Below are 25,618 nucleotides of genomic sequence, written 5' to 3' on the forward strand. Positions count from 1 at the left end.
CTATCCCGAGAGATTAATATCAGCTGACACAGTTCATTTTGTAGTTTTTGTTAAGGTAATCTTATCACTCCCACTGCTAATGCAGTTTGCTGCGAGAAATTGGAATATGCCATAAGTGGCACGGAAGAAATCACAGAGAGACTTGCCGGTAATCGTAAGCATAACAGCAACCTACACACTGTTATCATCCACAGCTTTCGATACTGGTATGGCAGGAGACCAATCGAGAGTAATAAGTTGCCTAAATGCCCAAGAAAGAAACAGGGAGGAAGGAGGAATTTTTGGTTCATGCTGTCTGTGTGGGCTGAATTACACAGGAGAAAACACAGTGGACTCCAGCTCTGTGTTTAATAACAAAGGGATTTGATAGCGGAAAAACCTCAGAATTACAAAATGTATTCTTGTTACTACATGTTTTCTAAAAAGGTTATGCAGAATGTAGAAAGCTTATGTTTTTAGATATCAGGATGATAGCAACAGTATGAAATTTATTTCAGGCCTTAAGAGTTTTGTGTGGATTACCTATAATGTCTTGAGCTGCCTGAATATGTCCATTGCACCTCTCAGAACCTCTATAAGATATCACTCTGGTGGCACTTATGATGGTAAATTCTAAATTAGAGAACAGCTGTGCAAAGTTCGTGAGGTTATTAGTAAAAGACTTCCTGATGTCTTCTGACTTGTGGAAACAGAGCAAAAATAGTACCATCAAGCTCCACCTTGTTCCTGCAAGTAATATCTACATCAACTAATACGAAGATAAAAATTTTAAAAATAAGAGTACAATATGGAATTGTAATATTTTGTATTTTTTTATGGATACTCAGGGAATTCTAAATCTCTGCTTATAACCCACTTCTTAGATGTTCTCATGAGTTAAGCAAGAGGTATCAACAATGGTCAAAAATTGGATAATGACAGCATATGATAAAAAACTGTGTAATGTATTCTTTGCTGTCGTTGCTGATGATTTTGCTGAGGCACTGGTAAATCTTGCTAACACAATGGCATTTAATGATAATTTAGTGTAACTTTTTTCCATTGTTTCCTATAAGTTCAGTTTCAAGTTTGATTTTTTTTTCTGTTTCATTCCTGTGCTAAATCCACGTTGTAGATAGCAGAGCTACGTAAATTAACCCACACAAACACGTCACTTTCCAATAAGTGACTAATTGCAAATACAACTTCGGTGACTGAGTGATTTATAACAGTTGCCACATACTGAATAGGATATTGCAAATATTCTTGCCACAAATTCCTTGGCAGAACAGATTTTGCTTCTAAAAACAGGTACTCGCGTTCCATGGTCCCATGAAAGCTGGAAATTGGTCTCTGCTTTGAGGATTCTTTATAATCCCTGCAGGTGATGAGTGAATATTGCAGTATGATAAAGAAAAAAGGAAAACTGAAACCTTGTTTCTTCTCTTTTTCAGCCTAGTTGGAGAAGAGACAGAGACCAAAAATGCCACCAGCAACAGCAGCGCCACAGTACCCACCTCCAGATGGAGGTTGGGGATGGGTTGTGGTCTTTGGGGCCTTTATATCCATTGGATTTTCCTATGCATTCCCCAAAGCCATCACGGTATTCTTCAAAGAAATACAAGAAATCTTCCACACCTCATATAGTGAGATAGCTTGGATATCATCGATAATGTTGGCTGTCATGTATGCAGGAGGTAAGACACTTGTGAAATTTGCAAATACCATAGTTTGGGTTGGTTTTTGTATTTTTTTTTTTCCACATGGTCTTAAAGCATTTAAAGTTAATTGCTACCTGATTTTATCATTATTACCTTAAGAATTTACCCAAATACATCCTTCTTTTTGTATCATACTTTAACAGAATACTGGTAGCCACATCATCATTAAAGCACTGTTTACTTTGCCTTCTTAAATATTTTATATCCTCTTCCTTTTTGTTTTCCCCCTAGCACTTTTTGTTCGTTCCTCTACCTAATTGTATTTTGCAATTTTGCCATAAATTCATAGTTTCTGAGAGTCACATTTTCCAACAAAGCAATGCCCAAGTAACTTCTCCTGGGACTGGGGATCCATTTGCTCAGTTTCCACGGCCTTAGTGAGATCTCTCAGTAGATCAGAAGATGGAGCTTAAACAGAAAATTATTATGGCAATGAGGGTTCATTAGTCAGGCGCAGGTATTCCTCTGTAGACAGGGGTTTTATATCTTGACCCTATTTGTCCTAAAATAGAATCCTACCTTCCATTTAGGCCAAGAGCCATGTTTCATACATGCCATCTGTATGACAGCTATGACACAATCTTATTCTTGGGACTGAAATGAACAGGGAGCATAAATTCTCTGGTATCTTTCTTCTTGTGAGCAAGCAAGTAAAGAACAAGACAGATGAAAAAGGATTTTAAAGTATAAAGCCATGTTTAAGCACTAAGTGTCAAACCTGCTTTGGCAGGTTTTGTGTCTATCAACCTCAAAGACTTAACTGCTAAATTCTGCTTGATTTCTTCGTTCTTTCGGAGTATTTTTCCAAAGTATTGGTGGGAGCTAGGTGCTACTTAGGCAAAACACTTTTTCAGGCAGTCCAGGGGTCCGAATAAGAGGTTATTTCAGGCAACAGATCTGGCATTGCCCTTTGGATGTTATGAGATAACTGCTTGGAACATCTCAGACTGTTTCCAACGAGCAATTATATGCATACATTTATATTTTTGTGTGTATGTGTATGTATATGTACATATGTATAAATGTATATACATAGAAACTGAAAACATTCTGCCAATAGCACACTGAGATTCAATATCTTTAACCACTGAAGAGCATCACTCCAATATTTTTCAGAAGTGGTATCTGTGTAGTAGTAAAGTACAGTATTATCAGGTCCAGTAAACAACCTATTGAAAGAAGCATGAAGTCTCGTTTTTAGCATGGTAATTTTTTATCTCTGATTTTAGCCCCTATGTAAGTTTTGACACCTGAATGACCCTAGCTCCTTTAGCAGTCCGGGAAGAGAGGTAGGTGCCTACAGAGAGGAATTCAGACTGCCTGAGTCGCTCTCTCTAAGTACCTGTTTTTCCCCTCTGACTATGAAAATGAACCTGCAGCCAGCATAGGATTAGTTTAAGCACCTCAGGCACATATTTTTCAGTTAATGGGATGGAAAAATGGATCCTTTTTTCAAATGCTGGCAGCCAGAGACCTTATAAAGACATCTTGACAAGTGGTGTCAATATCAACAAGAGATTGCTGTTCAGATATTTTGATCCCGTTTTTATTCATATACTAGTAGAGATTCATAAATTATTCATATACTAGTAGAGCATCATAAAGGATTTTATAGGACCAGCAACAACAACCAAGTGATCCACCAAAATTCACCAGGTGAAGTAACTTGAACTAACGCGATCAAGAGCAGAGTAAAAGAGCAGGTATGTCCCATCACATTCAGGTCCCGTCTAACGTAGTTCTCTTAAGGACACATCAGCACTTGCACTGAGGAGTGTACCTGTGTAACTGTGGAGGCCCCTGAACAAGTGCGGGACCCATCTGGAACAAGGGAAGCGCACAGGTGTTGAAAAGCTGGAGTTTGCTTCTGCTTTCCTTATGTTGTGGCTTTTGACCTGGGCTCTTTTTCACCACATTTTCTAAGGGCAGATTTGCTTTGTAGCACATGTGCTGTTTTTTTTGTTTGTTTGTTTGTTTGTTTGTTTTTAATCTTTGAATAACATTTAATTTATGCTGTTTCTGTCCTCTCGAAGTTCACCCAAGTTTTAGTAACAGGACATTTAGCTGTGGTCATTTTTACCTGTGAGGTTCAATGTGCACAACTTTCCATGTGAAATACAAAGCATTCAGTACTTCTGCCTTTTCTCTAATACTTCTTTTACTGGTCTGAGTATCAGCGTACTTACTGCACCTGGACATTGACAGGAAAAATTACAAAATGGTTTACTATTAATTCTGCTAATACCTACCCCGGTCACTGTGAAGATTATCGGCACAGGAACAGCAGGCAAAGTTGTTTGGCTATCTTATTACAGACTTGTGGTTTTCAAATGTTGAGAATGACGACCCTGCCTGATATAAACACTCTTTGAAGCCATAGCTTCTCTAGAATCACTTCCTAAAAAATAGGCCGGTTAGACAATCACTGGCAGAATATGAAATAGCAACCAGGAAAAACATTTCTGAAGGAAATCACTCCATTGTTTTTACTGTCTGAAGGTGGTTTGATTCCTCAGCATTTGATGTGCTGTAATGTGACATACACGTTCAGAACATGAGTACAACGTGTATTGTTTACTATGAAGTGTGATACCTGCGTCTGCAATGAACACTCTGTTCATCATACTGCCAATTAAGGTAACCTGAAAACATCTAAGATCTGTCATCTTCATTAGAGCCTGGCGTTCAACCTATTAATCATCACAGTGGGGTCAGTGAATAAGTTAGAGTCTGTGCAGACACTCTTTGCTTTGGAGGGTGCAGCCTCTTGCAGTAATTAGCTGGCAGCTGTGCTTCGGTAACAAGGTATTAACTTACCTTTCAATGCCTGATGAAAAAAAAAAAGAAGAAACTAATAAAAGGCATCCAGTAAGGAGCTAAAAGAATGTTAATTATGTTTATCACTTGCTTCATACTTAGAATAAATGGCATTAAATTATAGCAGACCATCTGGCAATCCATATGGTCTCCTGCAGTCCTGGTTAATTCCAGCAAATAGGTCAAGCACAGCATTCACCCCGTTAGGAAAGCACTAAGCAGAGGTGACAAATCTGATAAATCAAATCAATATGAAACTCTTTTCCCCTCTCAGTCTGGCATAATATGCACTTTCATGCTCATTTTTGTTGGTTTTTTTGCTTATTTTTATTTCTTTGTTTTCTTAAGCTCTCTCCCCCCCCCCCCCCCATCTCCTGGATGTTTGTTAGAGTTCACTAAAAAGCCATCCCAAAAAGCATGATCCTCTGATGTGATCAAGGTTACAGGTATTGCACAGCCTCTACTGTGCAGCCCGTGCTTGAAAAAAGCATCCTCTGGAGAAGAGCAATAGTTCAGTCTCCATGGCAACTCCTTCTTCTGCCTCTCTTGAGCAGAGACTGTCAATTGTATTAAATTAAGGGTGATGGTTCTGTGATGGACTCCTACACCCAAGGGACTGTGACTGAGACCACCAAACTTTTGATACCGGGGGACAGAAGCTGGGAATAAAACGGAATTAATTGAGTTATCCTGACAGGGCAACCTGTGTTTCTGTATGTATATGAACACATGTGTATTTAAAATGTGTGTGCATGTATGTATACTTATATACATAAACTATATATGTAATCATATACTTATAGAGCCGTATTTGTGCTCTATCACACACAAGCATTAAGGAATTCAAGAAAAAGAGCAAATACATTTGACCTCAAATTCTCTCGGTTCATTCTCTCTTTCAAAACTTCACCTCGCACTTTGCGCAGAGTTAACAGGCAAAGGTGATTAGAGAGCTTCTTATCAGAGCTTGATCTGTTTCCATTAAAAATGTTTTCATTGCTTTCAGTGTAGGTTTGATAGGAGCCTTAGTGGCAGCTATGAAAGCCATGTGACAGGTCCGCTGATTTCAGACACAGCTGACCTTGAGTTTTAAATTTCCTTAGGGAAAAAGCAGTTGGTTTACTCACTTGTCTTTAACTCTTTTTCTGTCATTTTTCCAAGGACAATTTTAATTTGTTTTTTTTTGTCTGTTTGTTTGTTTCTTTATTTTTTTTTTCGGTTTTGGTTAGGTTTGGTTTGGTTTGGTTTTTTTTTTCCCAAAACAACTTTTTGGGTGTGACATCGGGTTATAGAGATTAGCTTGAGAGCTGGTAAATCCCTTAAGCGATACCCAGCTGTGAAATGTGGGATAGCCTTGCTGGTCTGAAGTTCAAAAAAGAAAGCTCCATTTAAATTCTAGATGATATTTCTAAGTAAATAATTTTAAAAGGACCTTTGGCCCCCTTTTGCAGAAAGATGCCATATATGTGTAAGTATTGGCTGCTACCAGCATTCAAAACACACTTATAATTTAAAAATGCAGCATTAAATAGCTCCTTTTCTGTATTTTTAAGTTAGTCAAGTTTGAGATTAAGTATTTCCAAACAGTAGCAAACCCTTAAAGGATTTTTCAGGTGACAACACAAAAGTAACCTATAGACAAGTTCTCGTTTGGACTTCTTCAAATATTAATTTTGAAAATAACATATCATATGGTATGTTCAAAATATTTGTGATTTTATCTCAGTGGGTGTTTTGGTGATATCGCTGTGAAGATGAAATGGCGTGCACAGTGGAGATGACAGTTGCGAAATCCATGTAACACAAACAACAGATGGTTATGGATTTTTACTTTTGGACAGGACCCGGGCTCCTACACTTTTCCTCCTCCCTGGTAACTTTTTCTTATTTTGGTTTTACAAATACTGGCACAAGGATTTCAGTGGCCATGGATAAGGAGATTGGGAAGCTTTCTTAAACTGACCTGTGTCCTTTGTTGTCAGGGACAAGCGTTTTTCGCCATCAGAATATGCAAAGTGTTGAATTTTAATAACCTCATTTAGAGTGTCCTTGAAAGCAGAACTTATCAACTTTCCGAATGCCTCATGGGCACGAGGGAATACTTCACATTTAGCCTAAAATATATGTAAAACATCTATGTCAAGTTAATTTGAGACTCACAGATAAAGGGAAAGAAGTCATAATGAAGTGACACAAGAACAGAGCATTTTGAAACTTACTAGCAAATGGAGATAAGTGCAAAAAAGAGGTATCAAGAGTAACAAAAATATTATAAACTTGCAGTAGTTCAGTTTTTAACAAAGAAGACCTGAATGCTAAGGAAGCCTGATAAAGCCTCTGAAGGGTAATACAGCCACTTCTTACGTATCTTGGAAGGCTTTGAGTTTTAGTAAAGCTGTACGTTGTAGGGCAGCGTTCTGCGGTAGCAACGGCTGTTTTAAACAGAGGCCTTCCCTAATGTTTAGAAAACATCCTTTAAAATGGGCATGGGAAGAAAGAGGGAAAAAAAGCAGATCTGTTGTGGATGGTTTGATAGATTTTTTTTTTTTTCTAACAGGTTTGTCATCCTATCTATAGGAGCAAGCTGTTTTTTTTCACTCTGCAAGTTGTTATGTTTGGCAGAACAGATAAGATCTAATTGTTAAATATTCAGTGCCTTTTGGGGATCCAATTTTGTCAAGTTTTCATGAAACATAGTTTTCTCTACTGAGCCACTGAGCCACGCTCAGGAAGCCAGACTCAAAGTTAAGGACGTGCTGCCACCGAGAGAAATAAGGTGTTTTTTTTTGTCTTTTATTGTACACTTATGTTAATTTTGAATAATTGTCAGAAAGACATTACACGACAAAGAATTCCCGCTGTGCTTTCTACCAAGTTCTTTCAGTATCCAAACCATAGGTTATTAGTAACGATTTGATGCATATCATAGAAATATTTGTGGTAACTTAAAATAACTTAATATTTGTGGTAACTTAAACTCAAGCCCTTTACTAAAACAGTTCTCATTTACATACAAGTAGGCAACGTGGATTGCATAATGAACGTTAGTTAAGCAATTTTTTCCTATTTAAGACTTTGCATTTGCCCTGATCTTCATTCGGTTTTATAGCCAGGGATTTCTATAAGTAAAAGTAATCAATATTGACAGCTTCTGCAAAGAAGATTCTTTTTTCTCTCCCACTTAGTTTCAAGTAATGGGTCAAAATCAGACAATAATAAAGAACATGCATCATAAAATACATTTTCTAAGCGGCTAAAAGTTTGGGTTTGTTTAAGAAAGGTATCAAGGGACAAACTTATGCCTTTGATATGTTCATTGAGCTCATAGAACTTTGACGAAAGAATGCTTATTTTGTGTGTACTAATAACGTTGGATTAGTTCCCATATAGTTTTTCATATCACTGGATCATACAATGGTTGTATTTGTGATGTGTGTCGCATAATTCAAAGGTAGTGAAACAATGGTCTAGCACAACTGGGAATCATAAGATATTTAAGCAGATACCAGAGAAGTACTGTGGGGAAGGAAAAGTCTGTGTATACCATTGTAGTCACACCAGCACTTCAAATGAAATAATAAACCCAGCACTTTACAAAGAATTTAATTATAGAATTTTACTGGTCCATTGTTTTGGAATGTCTAAGAACTATTCCCGTGTTTATTTTGAAGGGTATATTGAAGGGAAACAGAGTTGTACTGATGTGTTTAGAAGATATTCCAGGCCAGTATCAAATGGCAACAGCTGAGATTTTTACTGTGATTCATAAAGATATGTAGATCTATAGTCATTAACAAAAGTAAGTGGACCAGGGACTTAGTGACAGTTTTATGCTGATCCCAGGGGAACTACAGAAATCAAAGAATGAAGTGGTTTTAAATTGTCTTTTATGATTACTTCAAACACTCTTTTAATTGATTAACTGGTTTTGAAGATTTTTGCAGAGATCCCACATTACACGTGTAGATAAACATATATACCATACAAAGAGCTTTTGATCAGTCAGAACCTTTTAATCTAAAAGTATTATTTTATTAAGATTACATATGTCAAAGAGCACAAACAACTGCAGCTTTAGTGGGTAATACATGTTTCATTGGTGCACACAAACAAAAGAAAAGCTTACCTTTCCATAAGTTTTAGCAGTTTTTTTTTAATTGCCATTTTCACTGCAGTTTTACCTGACTTTCCTTCGGGTGAATACGTACTATGACTAGACAATCAAATGAAAGAACGTGATTAAAATAGGTGACTGTATTGTGAAATAAGACGTTGATTTTCTCATCTAGTTCAAACACTTCTTGCAACACTTTCCCACTGAGGATGGGAACATGTGCCCTGTTTGGTTTTCTATGTGTACTGCTTTGAAACACTTATCATTAAGTGCTTTGACGTTTAGAAAACTTTGCGGGAAGTAGTGCTACCCTTACAGCTTTTTAACAAGAGTAACTTAGAGATTATATGGCCAGTATTCATGTGTTTAGTCTTTCTCAGCATAGACATCTACATCTGATCCACTTCTCTAGACATCTTCTGTTGTCAGTCAATAATCATAGAATCATAGAATGATTTAGGTTGGAAGGGACCTTAAAGATCATCTCATTCCAACCCCCCTGCCATGGGCAGGGACGCCTCCCAGTAGACCAGGCTGCTCAAAACCCCATCCAGCCTGGCCTTGAATAGAACAGGAATTTCTGATTTGTCCCTTCCTAAGTGAAATGTCTGAAACACATCAAATGAATCATGTTTTAGAAAGACTTCTCTGTCTTTTGTGTGTGGAAGGAACCTAGAACAAGAGTTCAGATGTCCATTTTGCACAAGTCTGTGGTGATGATGCTCTATGTTATTGTTGCCCTATATTAATACATTAAGTTTCACTCCCTAGAGACCTTGAAATCTAAGAACGTTCCTGTTAGAGATATGCACCCATAGTTAGTGATTTTGATCTTTTCCTGGTTAAGGTTTGATTTTCTTCTTTAATCTTCCTCTTGTATGTTGCACAGGTTGTAATTCTCCCACGTTTCAATGACACAAACTCAATTGTACTAGTTTTGGTCCTATTAAAAATACCTGCTAATTTTAAGATTACCTATTAGCTTGTAAATCTTCTCTAATCTTGCAATGACTTTCCTCATACCCATAATTCCCTTTCTTCCATCATCAGCTAAGAAAAAAACACAACTGAGAAAGTAGCTGCTTTGTCTAATAATTGACCAAGTTTACATTCTTTTGTGGCTGATTATAAGCTGATAGAAATCTATGGATCTATCTAGAAATCTATATTTTCTTCTGTTCTGTGGGTGATTTGAAGGTTGAATACACTTCAGCCTCTTTGTAACAAGAGCCCCAAACGCTTCCCTATCAGTATTAGCTGGCAATGCCAATTTTGTCATGGTACCAACTTCACTCATACTGCTTTCCTATGGGAGACTCCTTTGCTTTTCCAGGAATAGAAATTATTTGACTGATTTTTTTTCTTCTTTTACAAGAATGAGCTTCTCTGTCCCACACATGCTGCTTCTGGATTTGCAGATGTGTCCTAGCTTTTATCTTCTTGTTATATTCCACATTGTAGAATATAACTAAATGTCAGGACTTCCCAAGGACACTGCAATGGATTTCAGGGTAGGACTGGCACACGAGAAGGCAGTGGATGTGCCGTTTGACTTTCCCCAAAAGGAGGAGTAATCTTGTGTCCTTGGAAGTCAAATGTCATTCAGAAAAGCTTCAAGAGCAGTTCTGTTCTGAATTGTTTGAATTATTGGCATTTACCCATACGGCAGAATTAATCCCTCCTTATTGTGACATTGCTAAGGTTTGAGTGTGTGTAATTAAGTAGCTGAATCTGTTGTTATTTGCCTAATCAGATTGTCATAATTTCTAGAGCAGCAAGTAAATAAAGTGCAGGAGGTTTTACTTCTGGATATTCTAAAGACTGTATTTGCAGGAACTATTCAGTCCATAAGAAACCAAGACTCTATAACTGTTACCACGAAACATTTAATTAAGGAACATAACGTTTTAAAGCGTGTGAGTAGCAGCATGACATTAATTATGGTGAAATAAGATTTTTTAGTCAGTCAGTTAGTTAGTTAGTTAGTTAGTTAGCTAGTTAACCTGGACATTTGCCCAGCAAAATGCAGGAAAATAAAAGTATTAAAGTAAAATAGCTATGTTATTGATAAAGAGCTTTAGGTCATGTGCTACATATGGTGAATCTGCAGGTCGTCTTCGAATTCATAGCCAAATGTTCTAGAGTCACAGTTTGGCTAGTGACACGGGAAAAATTACTAGATGACAGTAGGAAAACTTATAACAGAGCCATTGGTATACGTAGTGATGAATTACAGTTTTCACTGACGATGATATGCTCTTATCAGAGACATGTGAATTCTCATTCTCGATGTCATCTCCAAACACGTTGAGGAACAGGAAGTTATTGGAAGTGGTCAACATGGATTTACCAAGGGTAAATCATGCTTGACCAATCTGATAGCTTTCTATGATGTTATAACTGGTTGGCTGGATGAGGGGAAAGTCGTGGATGTCATCTACCTTGACTTTAGCAAGGCTTTTGACACTGTCTCCCATGACATCCTCATTAGGAAGCTGAGGAAGTATGGGCTAGATGAGGTGACAGTGAGGTGGATTGAGAGTTGGCTGCGGGACAGAACTCAGAGGGTTGTGATCAGCGGCACAGAGTCTAGTTGGAGGCCTGTAACCAGTGGTGTCCCCCAGGGGTCAATACTTGGTCCAATTTTGTTTAATATATTCATTAATGACCTGGATGAGGGGACAGAGTGTATCCTCAGCAAGTTTGCTGATGATACCAAACTGGGTGGGGTGGCTGACACCCCAGAGGGCCGTGCTGCCATCCAGCGTGACCTGGACAGACTGGAGAGCTGGGCAGAGAAGAACCTAATGAGGTTCAACAAAACCAAGTGCAAGGTCCTGCACCTGGGGAGGAAGAATGCTAGGCACCAGTACAGGTTAGGGGCGGACCTGCTGGGAAGTAGCTTGGAGGAGAAGGATCTGGGGGTTGTGGTAGACAGCAAATTATCCATGGCCCAGCAATGTGCCCTTGTTGCCAAAAAGGCAATGGAATCCTGGGCTGCATAGGGAAGAGTGTGGCCAGTAGGTCGAGGGAGGTCATTCTCCCCATCTACTCTGCACTGGTGAGGCCACAACTGGAATACTGTGTCCAGTTTTGGGCTCCCCAGTTCAAGAGGGACAGGGAACTGCTGGAGCGAGTCCAGCGAAGAGCAACTAAGATGATTAAGGGCTTGGAGCATCTGCCTTATGAGGAAAGGCTGAGAGAGCTGGGACTCTTTAGCCTGGAGAAGAGAAGGCTGAGGGGAGACCTTATTATGGCATACAAGTATCTAAAGGGTGGGTTGAAGGAGGATGGAGCCAGACTCTTTTCAATGGTTCCCAGTGACAGGACGAGGGGCAATGGGCACAAGTTAGAACACAGGAAGTTCCGTTCAAATACACGGAAACAGTTCTTTACGGTGAGGGTGACAGAGCACTGGCACAGGCTGCCCAGGGAGGTTGTGGAGTCCCCTTCTCTGGAGATTTTCAAGACCCGCCTGGATGCAGTCCTGAGTAATGTGCTCTGGGCAATTCTGCTTTGGCAGGGGAGTTGGACTAGATGAGCTCTAGAGGTCCCTTCCAACTCTGATGATTCTGTGATTCTGTGAAATAAGTGCCTGGGACTCCATTCCAGGTATACACACCATGATGCTAATCCTGCGACGTGCTTAATTTTAAATACCTTAGTGATCTCATAAAATTCAAAGTGTAACTAAATTTTTTCACCTGCTTAAATTCAACATATAAACATATTTATATATTTATACAAATATGTTTATCCATAGGTGTTTGTAACATCAAGGTCTCTTGACAGTGTACCTTCAGTGACTTAAGTGCTCCCAGAGGCACTCATTAAAATCTCATTTTTATTTACATCAACCTTAAAAAGACATCACCCATAAATGATTCATGTCCTTTCCCCAAAATAAAATATAAAGGATTAGCTTTGAGGACTTACAGTATTTGAGCAAAACTGGTGGTATTCACTTTATTAAAGTAATAATTTGATTAAACTCTTGGTTTATTTGTCGGTAAGCTTATCTCGGCTTCATAAACAAAAAATAAAAATCTAAGGACACAGTACAATTTAACCTTAAGTACGACCCTCCTAACTTCAATTTTTATTTATTGGATTCCATAGAGTTCCAGTGCTACAAAGTGCACTGAGGAGTGGAGAATCAGACACTGTGACTGTAAGGATTGTTCTGATTATTCACTGAAGCAATGAACTATGTAACAAAAACCTTTCAGGTGGTGACCTGAAATTGTATGATTCTCACATGAGAAGAGAATGTAGTCAACATTAGAGATGGTTGTAAGGGCCCGACGGCCTGAACAATCATTTTTGATTAACACATTTTTATTGTCATAGAACGTTACAGAAAATATTTAAAAAAAAAACCAAACATTTGCCCAAAAAATCCCCACAAATGCCTCTCTCCTACAGGCTGGACTTGCAGAAGGACTACACTGCCCAGAACGTGATGGGGCAATTCATCTCAGCGCGAGCTCCAATGTGTGTTATGTGACTGCATCTACAATAATGAGCAACACAGCCCAGCAATTGGACTTATACTAAATTAACAAACTGTAGAGCTGCAATTTTTTAAAGACACTTTGGTAATGAGATGCACTATAGTACCGAATGACCTGAAACAAAATGTTTGCAATTGTTTTGAAAAGCTAGGAGGAATAATTAGATCATGGGAATGCCAGGTAGTTATATTTCTAATTCGTTTATTTGTACGACAAAAGACATTTGAGATATTACAGACTGACTTATTTGAAGAGTTTTAATTCAACTGAAAATTCTGAGACTTGAAAGTTTTGTTTCAGTTTGGGAATAAAATGGATGTTAAAGAATAAGAGCGTTTCATGCAATACTAGTTCTAGTTCTAATTTTATGTATCGTTCCTTAAAAATCAAATAGCATGTCACAAAGATAGTACGTGTGGGAGTGATTCTCTTGTCTTTCACATAGCGCCATAGTTTATAACTGTGCAAAGACTATGCAAGGTTATAGAAACCATTGCCATTGTGATTTAGAAGCTTTTCATATTTACTTACTAAAATGTAAACAGTAACCTGAGTGCAAAGCACTTGACCCTATGCTCAGAGAAACAGAGCTCAAGTGGCATATGGGATTAAGACAAGAACAAATTTGTGTCATAGAATTTCTTCTGGATCATTTCTCCTGATGTTATAAAAAATTACGTGCCAAGGTTGTGGCCAGTAGGTCGAGGGAGGTCATTCTCCCCCTCTACTCTGCACTGGTGAGGCCACAACTGGAATACTGTGTCCAGTTTTGGGCTCCCCAGTTCAAGAGGGACAGGGAACTGCTGGAGCAAGTCCAGCGAAGAGCAACTAAGATGATTAAGGGCTTGGAGCATCTGCCTTATGAGGAAAGGCTGAGAGAGGTGGGACTCTTTAGCCTGGAGAAGAGAAGGCTGAGGGGAGACCTTATTAATGCTTACAAGTATCTAAAGGGTGGGTTGAAGGAGGATGGAGCCAGGCTCTTTTCAATGGTTCCCAGTGACAGGACGAGGGGTAATGGGCACAAGTTAGAACACAGGAAGTTCCGTTCACATACACGGAAACAGTTCTTTACGGTGAGGGTGACAGAGCACTGGCACAGGCTGCCCAGGGAGGTTGTGGAGTCCCCTTCCCTGGAGGTTTTCAAGACCCGCCTGGATGCAGTCCTGAGTAATGTGCTCTGGGCAATCCTGCTTTAGCAGGGGAGTTGGACTAGATGAGCTCTAGAGGTCCCTTCCAACTCTGAAAATTCTGTGAATCTGTGAAGGTGTTCAGATATACATATTGCCTAGATCAGTCAACTTTCTAACCAATTGCTTTTCAGTAAGATGTATTAAAACTTACTAAAGAAACATAGTTCCTCCTGTGGGAAGAAAATAATTCTTTCATTAGTAAACCTAAGTAATATTCTCCTCACAGGCACATATGTTAAATCCTTGCAGAAGCGGGTATATTTCATTGGATTATTTTAATACGTTCTGGCTGTAGAATATCAACATAACTCCTTAGATGAAAGGTGGCTCCAGGAATGCATGATGTTTAGGCAGCATCTGTAATACAAATCATGAGAAGCCTATATTTTAATGGGCAGTAATTTATTTTGAATTTATGATGCGTCACGATCATTAGAAGTACGCTGCTTGACATTACGTGGTAGAGAATAAGGTTTCTGCCAGTGGTGGCTTGTTTTATTTCTTCACACTAGGTAAGAAAATATGCCTGGTTTAAAAGCCACACAAATATTATCTTCAGGTGCAATAAGATGGCAGAAGGTCACCGAACCACTTCATGTGGCTTTTTGCAGCAGAGCTCAAATATTCCCTGTCCTTGTAAGCAGACCTGATCCAGACTTCCCCCACCCCTCCACCGGCCCATTTGCAGAAGACCCTGTCTATGGAGACGTAGCCTCTGCTGCTCCACAGGAAAGGACTGTGTAGAACATTATACGTTTCCTCTCTAATCCAGGTGAAACACAAATGCCATAAAGACCTTTGCTCAACTCCCTCATAATATATTCCTCTTCCACTGCTTAAGTCCCAGGCTTCCTCTATTAATTTTTCATGATTCTTTCACTCCTTACTTGGTCGTATTTTATGAAATATTGTTTTCATAGGGGAAGGCATACTTTCCCCCTCATTAAAGGAAGTCATCGTGTTTTAGTTGATTATAGTCCATGGAAAGTGTATTTGTTGATCCAGTCCACAAAAGAAATGGGATGTGACTATACATAGGAAACATCTGAAAATTTGAAAGACACATCAGGTAAAATTATTTCCATTGTAGATGGAAAACTAAAAGTGTCGAGTTGATGACAAATCCAACTCCAATGACAAAAAGTATGTGAGGTGGGTATGGGAATATGCAAAGATAAACTGACATCTGCTCAAATAATGCATAGATTAAAAAAAAATTATCTGATTTCTTTTTCAGTTCTATTGAATACAGTGTTATTCTCAGTCATGCGTATTTCACTGTAAAAGGCTAGGGAGAAGCAAGGAAAAAAGAATGAGGAGAGAAGAGATTAGAACTCATTCTTAAATTATCAATTAATCAGTAAATATTTTGCAGAAGATTATTATTTTTGAAAAGCAGTTAAATGTGGGTTGTCTAAAGTTTAAGTAAATGGGAAAATGTTCTGATCTGAACCTGTGGGACATTTTCAGAATTCTGGACCTGTTCACTGAGTTGTCTCCAAAGGTTCTGCTTCCTCTGTGGTGTAGTAAAGGCTCCCTATTCAGGCACAGCTGAAATAAAGAAATGCATTGAAACATGGAAAATATCGCATAAATCTATTGTTGATCAAGAGGATGATCTTTTGGTAACTTTTTGGCTTTTCATTATTCTAGCTTTGATTTTTTTTCTTTGTGTTTCTAGCCATTTAAGAGTTTGTAATATTTTTAGTCTTTTTGACCTGAAAGACAAAATATTCAGTAATACCTTTACATCATTCTGTAATTAAACAGATTTTCTTAATATACATACATGTTATTTTTTCACTTGTCTGAAAACAGGAAAAAGAAACCACGAACCAACAACCAACCCCCCAAAGATTCTCACTTTTAATTGACAACTGAATGTAGCTGCGTATCCTCCCACTGCTGACCCCAGTTTCTCAGTCTCCCCTTTTGCAAAATACTGGGAAAAATGCAAATTCTGTACCTGCTGTGATCCTTTTAATATACTACCATTGTCTGCACTTACACTCTAAATACCTTAGGTGCTAAAACCTACTGAGAGTGCTCACTGCCTATGTTGTATGATATCTTTGAAACACAAATGAATTCCCTTCCCCCTCCTTTTCCCTTTTCCCTTTCCCTTACCCTCCCTTTTCCCTCTTCCCCCTTCCTTCCCTCTTCCCACTCCCCCAATATGTTGTGCACTAAAGATTATTCACATATATTTACCTTACACAGTTCTTCAGATATGATCTAATTTACAGATTGTAAAGAAATTCGGGAAATTCCCACTCTTAAAGTTCTAATTGTTACCACTGAAAGTCACCATATGCATTTCATTGCATATTATTAAAAATACAATTATAATGAAAATAACGATAAAATAACATTTTAGAAATATTTTTCTGTAAAGTACATTTTAAGCTTAATGATACATATGTGTTAAACAGCAAATGCATTTGGAATTAATCCTATAATGTTATTGACAATGACCTAAGTATGATGGCGTCTCAGAACACTTCCAAGTTATAAATACATTCAGATTTATACTTCTCATTACATATCTTCTGAATATGTAGATGAGATTTAATGACCCACTCATGATTCACTCATGATCTATAATTCACAGTAAGTGGTCCACAGAAACATCATAGGTAGTAGACTGAGTATTTTCAATTTGAAGTTTAATTATAGAGTGCAAAATTAAGACCAGAAAGGAATATGATAAAGGAGCAACTGGGAAGCATGTATCTTGTGCTTTCTGTGAAATGACATATTATTGCCTGTAACAATATATAAGGAATCATTTCCAAGTTGAGTTAGTTATAATATTATTCTGGAAGAAAACAAATAAACTGTAAGATGATGTGCAGGGTGAAAATGGGATATCGTATGAACATTAATATGATGGGCAATTTGTAGAAGACAGAGAAATCCAAATGACAATATTAATCTTAACTGAAGTTGGCTGAATTTTTCAGTGAAGGCATTATCTGAAAAATGTAATGATTTGAGTTGCATAGAATATACCCTACACTCATAAGAACTAATAAATAGGCTGTACAAGGTCTTCTGAAAGTGTTTGCTATGACTTTTTGCTCTCTGTGATGTCTGCTGGGCTTCCAAATGACAAAGCAGTGTTCTGCCTCCAGGACAAGTAGCCAGCGATTTTTAAGAAGGTGTATAAAAATCTTGATGGTAGGGAATAACAAATAGGAAGTGGAAGTAATGAACATTTACAAATATTGTGTTCACATGTGCATACACAGATTTGTAGAAAAGACAGTCATTCCTCAAAGAGGAAGAAAGAAAAAGGGGAAATATTTGTAACTAGCTAATAACATGGTTTAGGAAAGTGTCAATGAAAAATTCGAATAAATATTTGCAAGCACCGTTTGTCTTGTTTTTTTTTTTTTTTCTTCACAATAATTAGCTCTGAGATTAACAACATATCTCCTATTTTCGAGTTGCTGTAATTGTAGTTGTGACAATGGTGTACTGTAACCTCTGTCTTTCTTTTCAGTTTTATGATCTGCAACAATACAGAAAATTGTCCTCCCTTTCTAACAGCAGCATATACACAACTTGTTTGGCAATCTGCTTCACGCAGTTAGCAAGCTGTAAAGACAAGTTTTATAGCTAAGAATCGTAATCTGCTTTGGCAAGGCACAAAGTGCTAAACACTGTCTTCTTCAGTAACAAATTTTCAAGTTCTTTGAACTTGAAAGAGTGAGTTCAGAAGCTTCCACGTGAAAAATTCTTGTAAATGTAATGAGTACTTTCTATTATCCCAGGAAAGAACAACTCATTTATATTATCAGGAGTCCAACAATAAGATGAGGAAAAGTGGTGGGGTTGTTTTTGTTTTGTGTGTGTGTGTTTGTGTGAATATGCAGTCTCTATGTTGGGGCATAGCAGTTTTTACTAAGGTTATTTTTGAGACAGAAAAACTAGTAGAAATACTGGATAGCTATAAATGAAGCTCTAGTTTTGGATTAGTATTAATTTTCCTTTGTTCCCTGAAAGCAGACGTATTAGATAGGATTGATTTTAGCCTCTTAAAAAATGTGATGCTTCTTTCAGTACTAGTTCTCAAACACAGATATTACCAAATTGAACTCAGTCTTTCATTTGAAACCATCCACGGAGAAAGAAGGAGCAGCCACTGAAATGAATGGATAATACTTCAAGGATAAGACCTCTGGAAGAAAACCACACAATATTGTCATTGGAGTATTTCTATACTTAGAGTTATGCTTCCTGAAATTCCGGGTGAAACCCTGAAAAGGATAGAAGTTTAGTGAAGTTTATTATTAATACCTTCATATTAACTGCTGCTATAGAGAATTATATTTACTAATATTTATATATTAGTATTATCATCTTTACCGTATTTCCAGAGAGGAAAAATGAGTAAGTCCTTGTTTGATTTTTCATTTAAAGGAGAAGTAACCTCTAATGGCACAGGTTCATTGTGTGTGTCCACAGTAGTATTAAGTGAAATCCCCAACACATTTTTGGGGTCTGAAAAGCTGTTTTAAATTTAGATTGATGCGAGCCTATGAAGTCCTGAGGAATTAATAGCAGTTAATTACTAAGCTTTATAAATTCATTGCCTTTTCTTCTGCAGGAAACGTTCATGAATTCTTTCAAATACCTCATATTCACCACTGAATTTTCTAATGTTGCTGTTGATACACTACCTGACATTTACTGCTTAAGTTACATGCTGGTTCCATGGGTTTTCTAAGAAAAGAATATTTTTCTGAGAAGACCATTTGCGATGCACGTATCATGTGCTGATGCTATTTCCAGCTATCCCCATTACAGAGGCATGCAGGCCACGTTGTGAAAAATATATGCCTGGTGTTACAATGTCTCTGTTTATATGCAACTCGCTTATAGGTGCTTTGGTTCCATCTCATCAATAGCTTGTACCCTCCTTTCTTCTTTCTTGTTTCTTGCCTTTTTCCAACTTGAAAGACTAGTTTTTGCAAATATCTGTGCATGGGCTTCACTTTACTCAGTGATACTGAAGGTAACAGGAATACGAACATAAGGAAAGTATAAAAAAATGCTGAAATATTTTGCTGCATCCGACTTCATTTCACAATAAATGTGTCAACGTGAAATTCAGGTAATTAATTTGGGGACAGAACTTTTTTTTGTAGTCGCTGACCGTAAATGTTTCTGAAAACTGCTGAACGTTCAGCAGCTCATAGAATTACACTAATTTCCTATTAAATATTATGAAGTTTCATATTGCTGATTACAAAAGAAATGTCATAAATCATCCTCAAGTCTTCTGCTTTGTGATCAAGTGTTTTAGCCTTTCATGAAAAAAAAATTCTGTAGCAGAGCATGCAAAAGTTAATTAATATAAAGCATCGATAGGTATCCATGTAAATAATAATCAGCATGGCTACTCCTTGATTAAAAACTAGGTAATTTTCCAGCTTTTTAAAATTCACGTTGAGTAATTTGCTAACTTGAAGATGTTTCCAAATTACATGGTCCATAACTCCATGCACATTCGTACCCTAGCAAACAAGAAAAAAATCTGTAAGCCAAACAACAGCTTTAATCAAAATATGTAATGCCCTTGTTCATGTCTCTGATGTATCACTGGGAAAAACAAAATACCAAAACAGATCAAGGATCTGTAATTTCTACGTACGAGCAATACATTTAGAGCAAGCACCAGCACCACCGACCGCTTGTTTTGTTTCTTCTGAACATTTCGTGTTTGATGCCTGGAAGATGTGTTCCTGACTTGAGCTCATCAGTTCAAAATTATCATCAGATCTAACCTTTCGGGAAGAGGAACCACGAAGAAGCAGCCAGTGGGTTGAGGCACTCTACTATCAGCCAGGCACCTACGAGTTACCATACATGATTACTGTATTTCTTATAAAAGTCCTAAGGAAGACCTGAAGGCCAAATTAATCCTCATTAGTAATCAAAAGATAAAAACTTAATAGAATTCAGGGGTCCTTCAGGACATGAGTGAGAATGTGTGCCTTCAGGGTAATGACACTGAGGAAATGTAGTTAGAGGAGGGGAAGTGGTGAACAAAGTGTGATGGATGGTTGAACGACTGACTGCTTACTCCCCGGCATGCTGTGCTTTCAGCTGCTGAGCTATCTTAACTCAGAGTTTAGCAACCCCGACTCAATGCTGGCCATTTCTTTTTTTGGTGATATTTATTGCAAGAGCCTTTTTTTTCTCTTTGCTTTCTGTCAAGGTTACTATATTATCTGGGTTTATGGGATCAGTGCAGCCAGTTGTAAATGTTATATGAAATGGAAAAAAAATACTGCCAAATGCACAGAGGAACTGCAGAGAAAGCTTTCCAACGATTGTTGAACTATGTCACCTCATTGCTGTTACACAACACATAGGATATCTCAGAAACACGGGTTACCATTTCCAGAAATGTGATAAAGAGTCCAAAATAAAATAGTTGCATGACATTTTAATATTTTCAAATTCATCAATACCTTTTTGGATTTTTTTTTTCTGTCTGCCTTCTCTAAATGCCTATCCAAGAGTCCTAAAAGTATTTAGCCAAAGGTTTTTTAACTAGAGATAAGGCTGTCACAGAATGCTCAGTATTTTGATTTAGTCCTGCTTGAGAAAAGCAGAACTAAATTTTTAAAGCATATTCCAACTTAATGAACGGGTTTTAAACGTGATCAGAATCACTTTTGAGTTGGTTTTATTCTGTATGCCAGAGATGACATTCTAACAGCACTACTGTGTACTTGCTTAAAGCATAGTTGCTTTGAGAAAATCAGCTCCTGAAAAAAAAAAAAAAATAAAAAAGAAAAGGAAAAAAGTAAAAGAGAGAAAAAGAAGAAAAAGGAAAAAAAAAAAGTCTGACTGATTGATATTAGCAAGTAGTTTATCCTAATATTAATTCCTTTAGCTATTCAGGATTTTCTAGCCTTGTAGGAAATAAAAAATAAAGCTGAACTGGAAAGATAGCTGCATGGACTCTGCAGAGCAGATGGCTGAAAATGTACTTGTTTTTAAATCACTTGACTTGACAGGATACAATCTACAATATTGCATTAGGGCAACTTGAAATATTATTATCGCATTTATTTTCAACTTCTTTCAGCAATTCACTTTATTTAAATAAATGTCATATTGTTCAGACTGAGTCATTTCAGGTTTCTTTGGATCAATGACACTATGAACACTGTATGACATTGTCAATATATGTTTAAAAAATTACCTTTATATCAAGAAGGTTCATCTCTTGTTCCATACTAAAAATAACGCAGGTAGCAAAATAAAAAGCATAAATGCACTGGCTTTATTTGAAACAAATTACAGATGGGAATGATCTTTAATTACATCACTGTATTTTAACAGTGAGAAATGAAACCAGGACAAATAAATTAAATACTAAAACCTAGATTATATAGTTTCTAAAGAAGTTTTCATTCCTACAGTGAATATACATAAAGAATAGACCCAAAGATGACCTCATTATGAAAATAAATGACAATTATAGCAGCTTGATACCACTACAAACTAATTCCTACTGTTGTAATGATTTTGACTAGTTATTATATATTTAAGTTGCAGAACATTTTTTCATCCCTTGCAGAAAGCGGTGTCTATTTACAGGAGAACTGTCTAAAGTAAATATATTTTTTTTTTCATTGTGGTAAGAAAAAAATTAATGGAAAAGAGAAAAGGCAGCAAGAATTCCAGTGTCCTAGATTCTCTTCCTCTTATAAATTAATGGAGTGTACCTAATACATTTGGACTTATAAATGTTATTCTACCTCAGAGCTGAGCAAGATATAGATTTTATGCCAAATAAATCTTCCTTTAGTCTATTTCGTGGCCTTAAAACTGATCTGGCTGTACTATTACCTCAAGGTATTATGAAATGGAAATATTGTTATCTGGTTTGCATCCTTTAAGCTTTTAGAGATACTAGATATAAAGTTGTTGCATTGTCTCCAGAGTCAGACCATTTTTTAAAGTGTATATTTTCTTAGGGCTGAAAAAAGCAAATAAATGGATAGATGTGTGTATCTCTGAGAATGTAACTATATGAGAAAGAATATTAAATTTATGGTGCATATTTTGAGCCCTCTATTCATTTCCTCGAAAATAGCAAGCAGTACGTTTCTTTAGAAACTTTAGCGTTTGAGTTATGTTTAAACCATATTAGCACAATAAGCATTTTTTCAAGCGAAAACAGTGATTATTTCTTCAAATCTCCACTTTTTAAATGCACTTATTATTCAGTTATGTAGTCTTGCTTTTCATTTACAACAGTATGGCTTAGCAGAAGAAGGAAGATTTAAATGGAGATTGAAAAGTTAAACTTGGAAGTGAGACGAAAATATGGATTATTGCTACCTTTGTTATTATAAGAAATAATTAAACTCATTTGTAAGCAATATTTTTTTTTTTTTTTCCCGAGAGGTCTTGGTATTCACTGAAGACCAGCAAAAGCAGCTTTGTGCTCACATTTTGCACAATACAGATGTGCACGTGACTGTTCTGCTGAGCCATAAAACCAGAACATAGGCATCGCATTATTACAGACTTTGTATGAAACATCATAAACAGCTCCCAAACGCGTGAGCCAGTCTCTGCTCACGTAGCTGAAATAACTTTTGCCATCTTTCCCTTGACATATGACAAAGACTATGAAAAGCTGCTATTTTTTCTTGTCTTCTTCTAAAGCATTTGTGTCCTGCTGCACAGCCCTGAGACTGGTCTTCACTGGCACCGGTTACAGTTACCGTCCTATTCCTTCTCACCGTCTGGTCATTTGCCTCAAACAGAAAGATATAAAACAAAAATACAGCCAGGAGACTGTTAGCATATTATGATAATGGTCTTAAATTTGGTTTTGGGAGCGTATTGTCTTTTGTGGCTGAGGGTTTGTAGGTGCTAAGGGAGAGATCACAGTAAATATTCTTGTGGGCTTCCCGACTTAACATCTGTTACGGAGTTACTTCAGGCTTCAGGAAAGTAGACTCAGAGATCCAGCAGTCCTTTAGTGCATTAACGTGCATTAATGTATAGCATGATTTTGGCAGTATTACAGTGCTTAAACAGCTTAATCTGCCCTCTGCTAAAAAGAAAAGATACGCAAGGAATATAGATACATGCTGGCACGTGAGCATCGCTTAGATAATCATAGAAGCTGTTAGATGTGAAATGAAATTTCTGCATGGCTTTAAAACGTATGATGGCAGGCAAACAGCTGGAATTTATGTAGATTTGTATACGTTAAGGTATGAATATGCACCGTTTTATGAGACTCCAAAACCAAGTATATACACAGATGTCTCAAGAAAATATTTAATCTACTCATCAGTTTGGCAGGGTTCCTAGATAAGTTAGGGAGTAAGACTAAACTAACTTTACGGCTTATAGAACCATTAATATTTCCCACATGCACAAATTTTAAATCAAAATACTGGAATATGCTAAAAGAAACCCCAAAATTAAATGGAGCTGTGGTGGTAAATTCACATCATTAGCTTAAGGCAAACATCTCAAAGAGAATATTATGTTTGAAGGAATTTTAAATTCACAATACATTCCAGATTTACGTCATTTGAAAGTACAGAGCTCAGACCCATCAGACAGCTTTGTCTTTCCTCTGGTGTCTTCATCCACTGCCTACCTAAATTAATACATCCGTATTTGACCTCTAGCTCACAGGTCTTGTAGGTGAGGCTAACATTGCACGCTTTGATCTGAAAAGCCCTAACATGCAGTCCTGGCCTAACTGCCACGGTTAAAACCCACGGAGGTCAACTGTTCTTGTTCCGAATAAGGAACTGTGTGCAAAATGATCTCCCTCGAAGGATTGTACTACGAAACTTGCCGTGTCTGGACACCCCCCAGAAAAATCCAACCAACCAAACCCTGAAAAACAAATCTCTTCCCCAAACCCTTAAACAAACAAGAACCTGGCTCATTTCCCTGTTCTACAGGAGAAGGAAAGAAGGACTGATGCAATAGTATTAAAGAATACTATTATTATAGTCAGTACTCTTCTGGGGTGAATATTAGAGCAAAGCTCATCTTTGTCCTTGATTATGGTCGGAAGACTTTGTCAATGCTGTGCAATGCTTTCTTTTTCATCCATAGTTTTATTTAAAATGCTAACAATATAGCAATATTGCACAACAATCTTTTTTTAATGCCATTCGTTTCTTTCCACACTTGATAGTCTGCTATGTGCGGATTTACCTCATCTTTTTATTTGGTCTCACACCTATCCTGGCTTTTCACGCTGTCTTTGTTTAATGAGTAAAGAAACAGATTGCTAACAGGTCCATCTACATCATAACTGAAGTATTTATGTAAGGGTACAATGCGAGGTGCTGCCTGTAGTGAATAAATCTGTAAATTGTATGGTCAAATATTTAATTGCTATGATACCTCTTTCCTATGTTTTTTTTTTCTAAGGATCAGCAAAGGAACATTTTAAGTAAGACTACAGCAAGGCAACATTTATTACAGCAGTAATTTGGGGGGTGGTCAGAATGTTAGCAAATACTACACAAATTTTCCATTTACAATTTTTAAAATACTTCCATGTCATCGCATCAACTTGAAAATAATTTAAAAAAAACAACACATTATTTTGGTATCTTTGAAATGAAATACTGTTGCTGTGTTTAGCAATGATAAAAATTAAAACTTTTTTTTTTTCCAGAAAATTGCCTTTAATTTAATTTATTTTCAAAAATATAAATATTAATTGACACAGGGATGAAACTTTTTGCTTTGACTCAAACAAAGAGTTTCAGTTAAAAGGAGCTTTTTGACCCAGAGGAAATACTTGTATTGTTCAAGTATTTCAAAGGGGTTTTCATTCTAATTCAAACATGAGCCAAACTACTGCTTGTCCAAACATAGATCTATAAGTTAAAAAAATTGTAATCAAAGTTATGCTTCAGCATAGTTATGAGAGCACAAGTTTATTAAGATGGGAGAAGTAAGCATGATATATTTGGAAAGTGTTTGGAGCGTAGTTTGTCTGTCCTTCATGTTTCACTGCTTTCTCCATACGACCTCAAAGGAGAAACCCCACCTCGTCCCTGTTCTGCTCAGTGGTTCCCCCCAAATGGAAATAAAGCAGTGTTAGGTATCTTATAATATAAGCTGTCAGCGAAAAGTTTTAGTGCTTCATATGTGATTTAAAGTCTTTTAATAAATCTCTGGGCTGTTGTATGTTTGGTGAGCCATTCCGTGCTGTGAATTTTCAAGTCTGTTGGTTTCAATATACGGTTATGCTTGAACTGCAGT

The 25,618-nt window shown here is 37.1% G+C and overlaps 1 protein-coding gene across 1 annotated transcript in view; it reads left to right on the top strand.

The window, feature by feature from the left end:
- Positions 1–25,618, top strand: part of SLC16A7 (solute carrier family 16 member 7) — a gene marked incomplete at its 3' end in the record, with an annotated part of 80,661 nt that overhangs the window by 47,711 nt on the left and 7,332 nt on the right. Inside the window, exon 2 of the mRNA XM_082485779.1 lies at positions 1,434–1,676. Within this exon, the coding sequence (XP_082341905.1) occupies positions 1,463–1,676 (214 nt within the window). The 5' untranslated portion in view covers positions 1,434–1,462. The remainder of the gene's footprint in view (positions 1–1,433; positions 1,677–25,618) is intronic.

This window comes from Vanellus vanellus, assembly GCF_965231255.1.
Source record: "Vanellus vanellus genome assembly, chromosome: 1".
In the NCBI taxonomy this organism is placed as follows: domain Eukaryota; kingdom Metazoa; phylum Chordata; class Aves; order Charadriiformes; family Charadriidae; genus Vanellus; species Vanellus vanellus.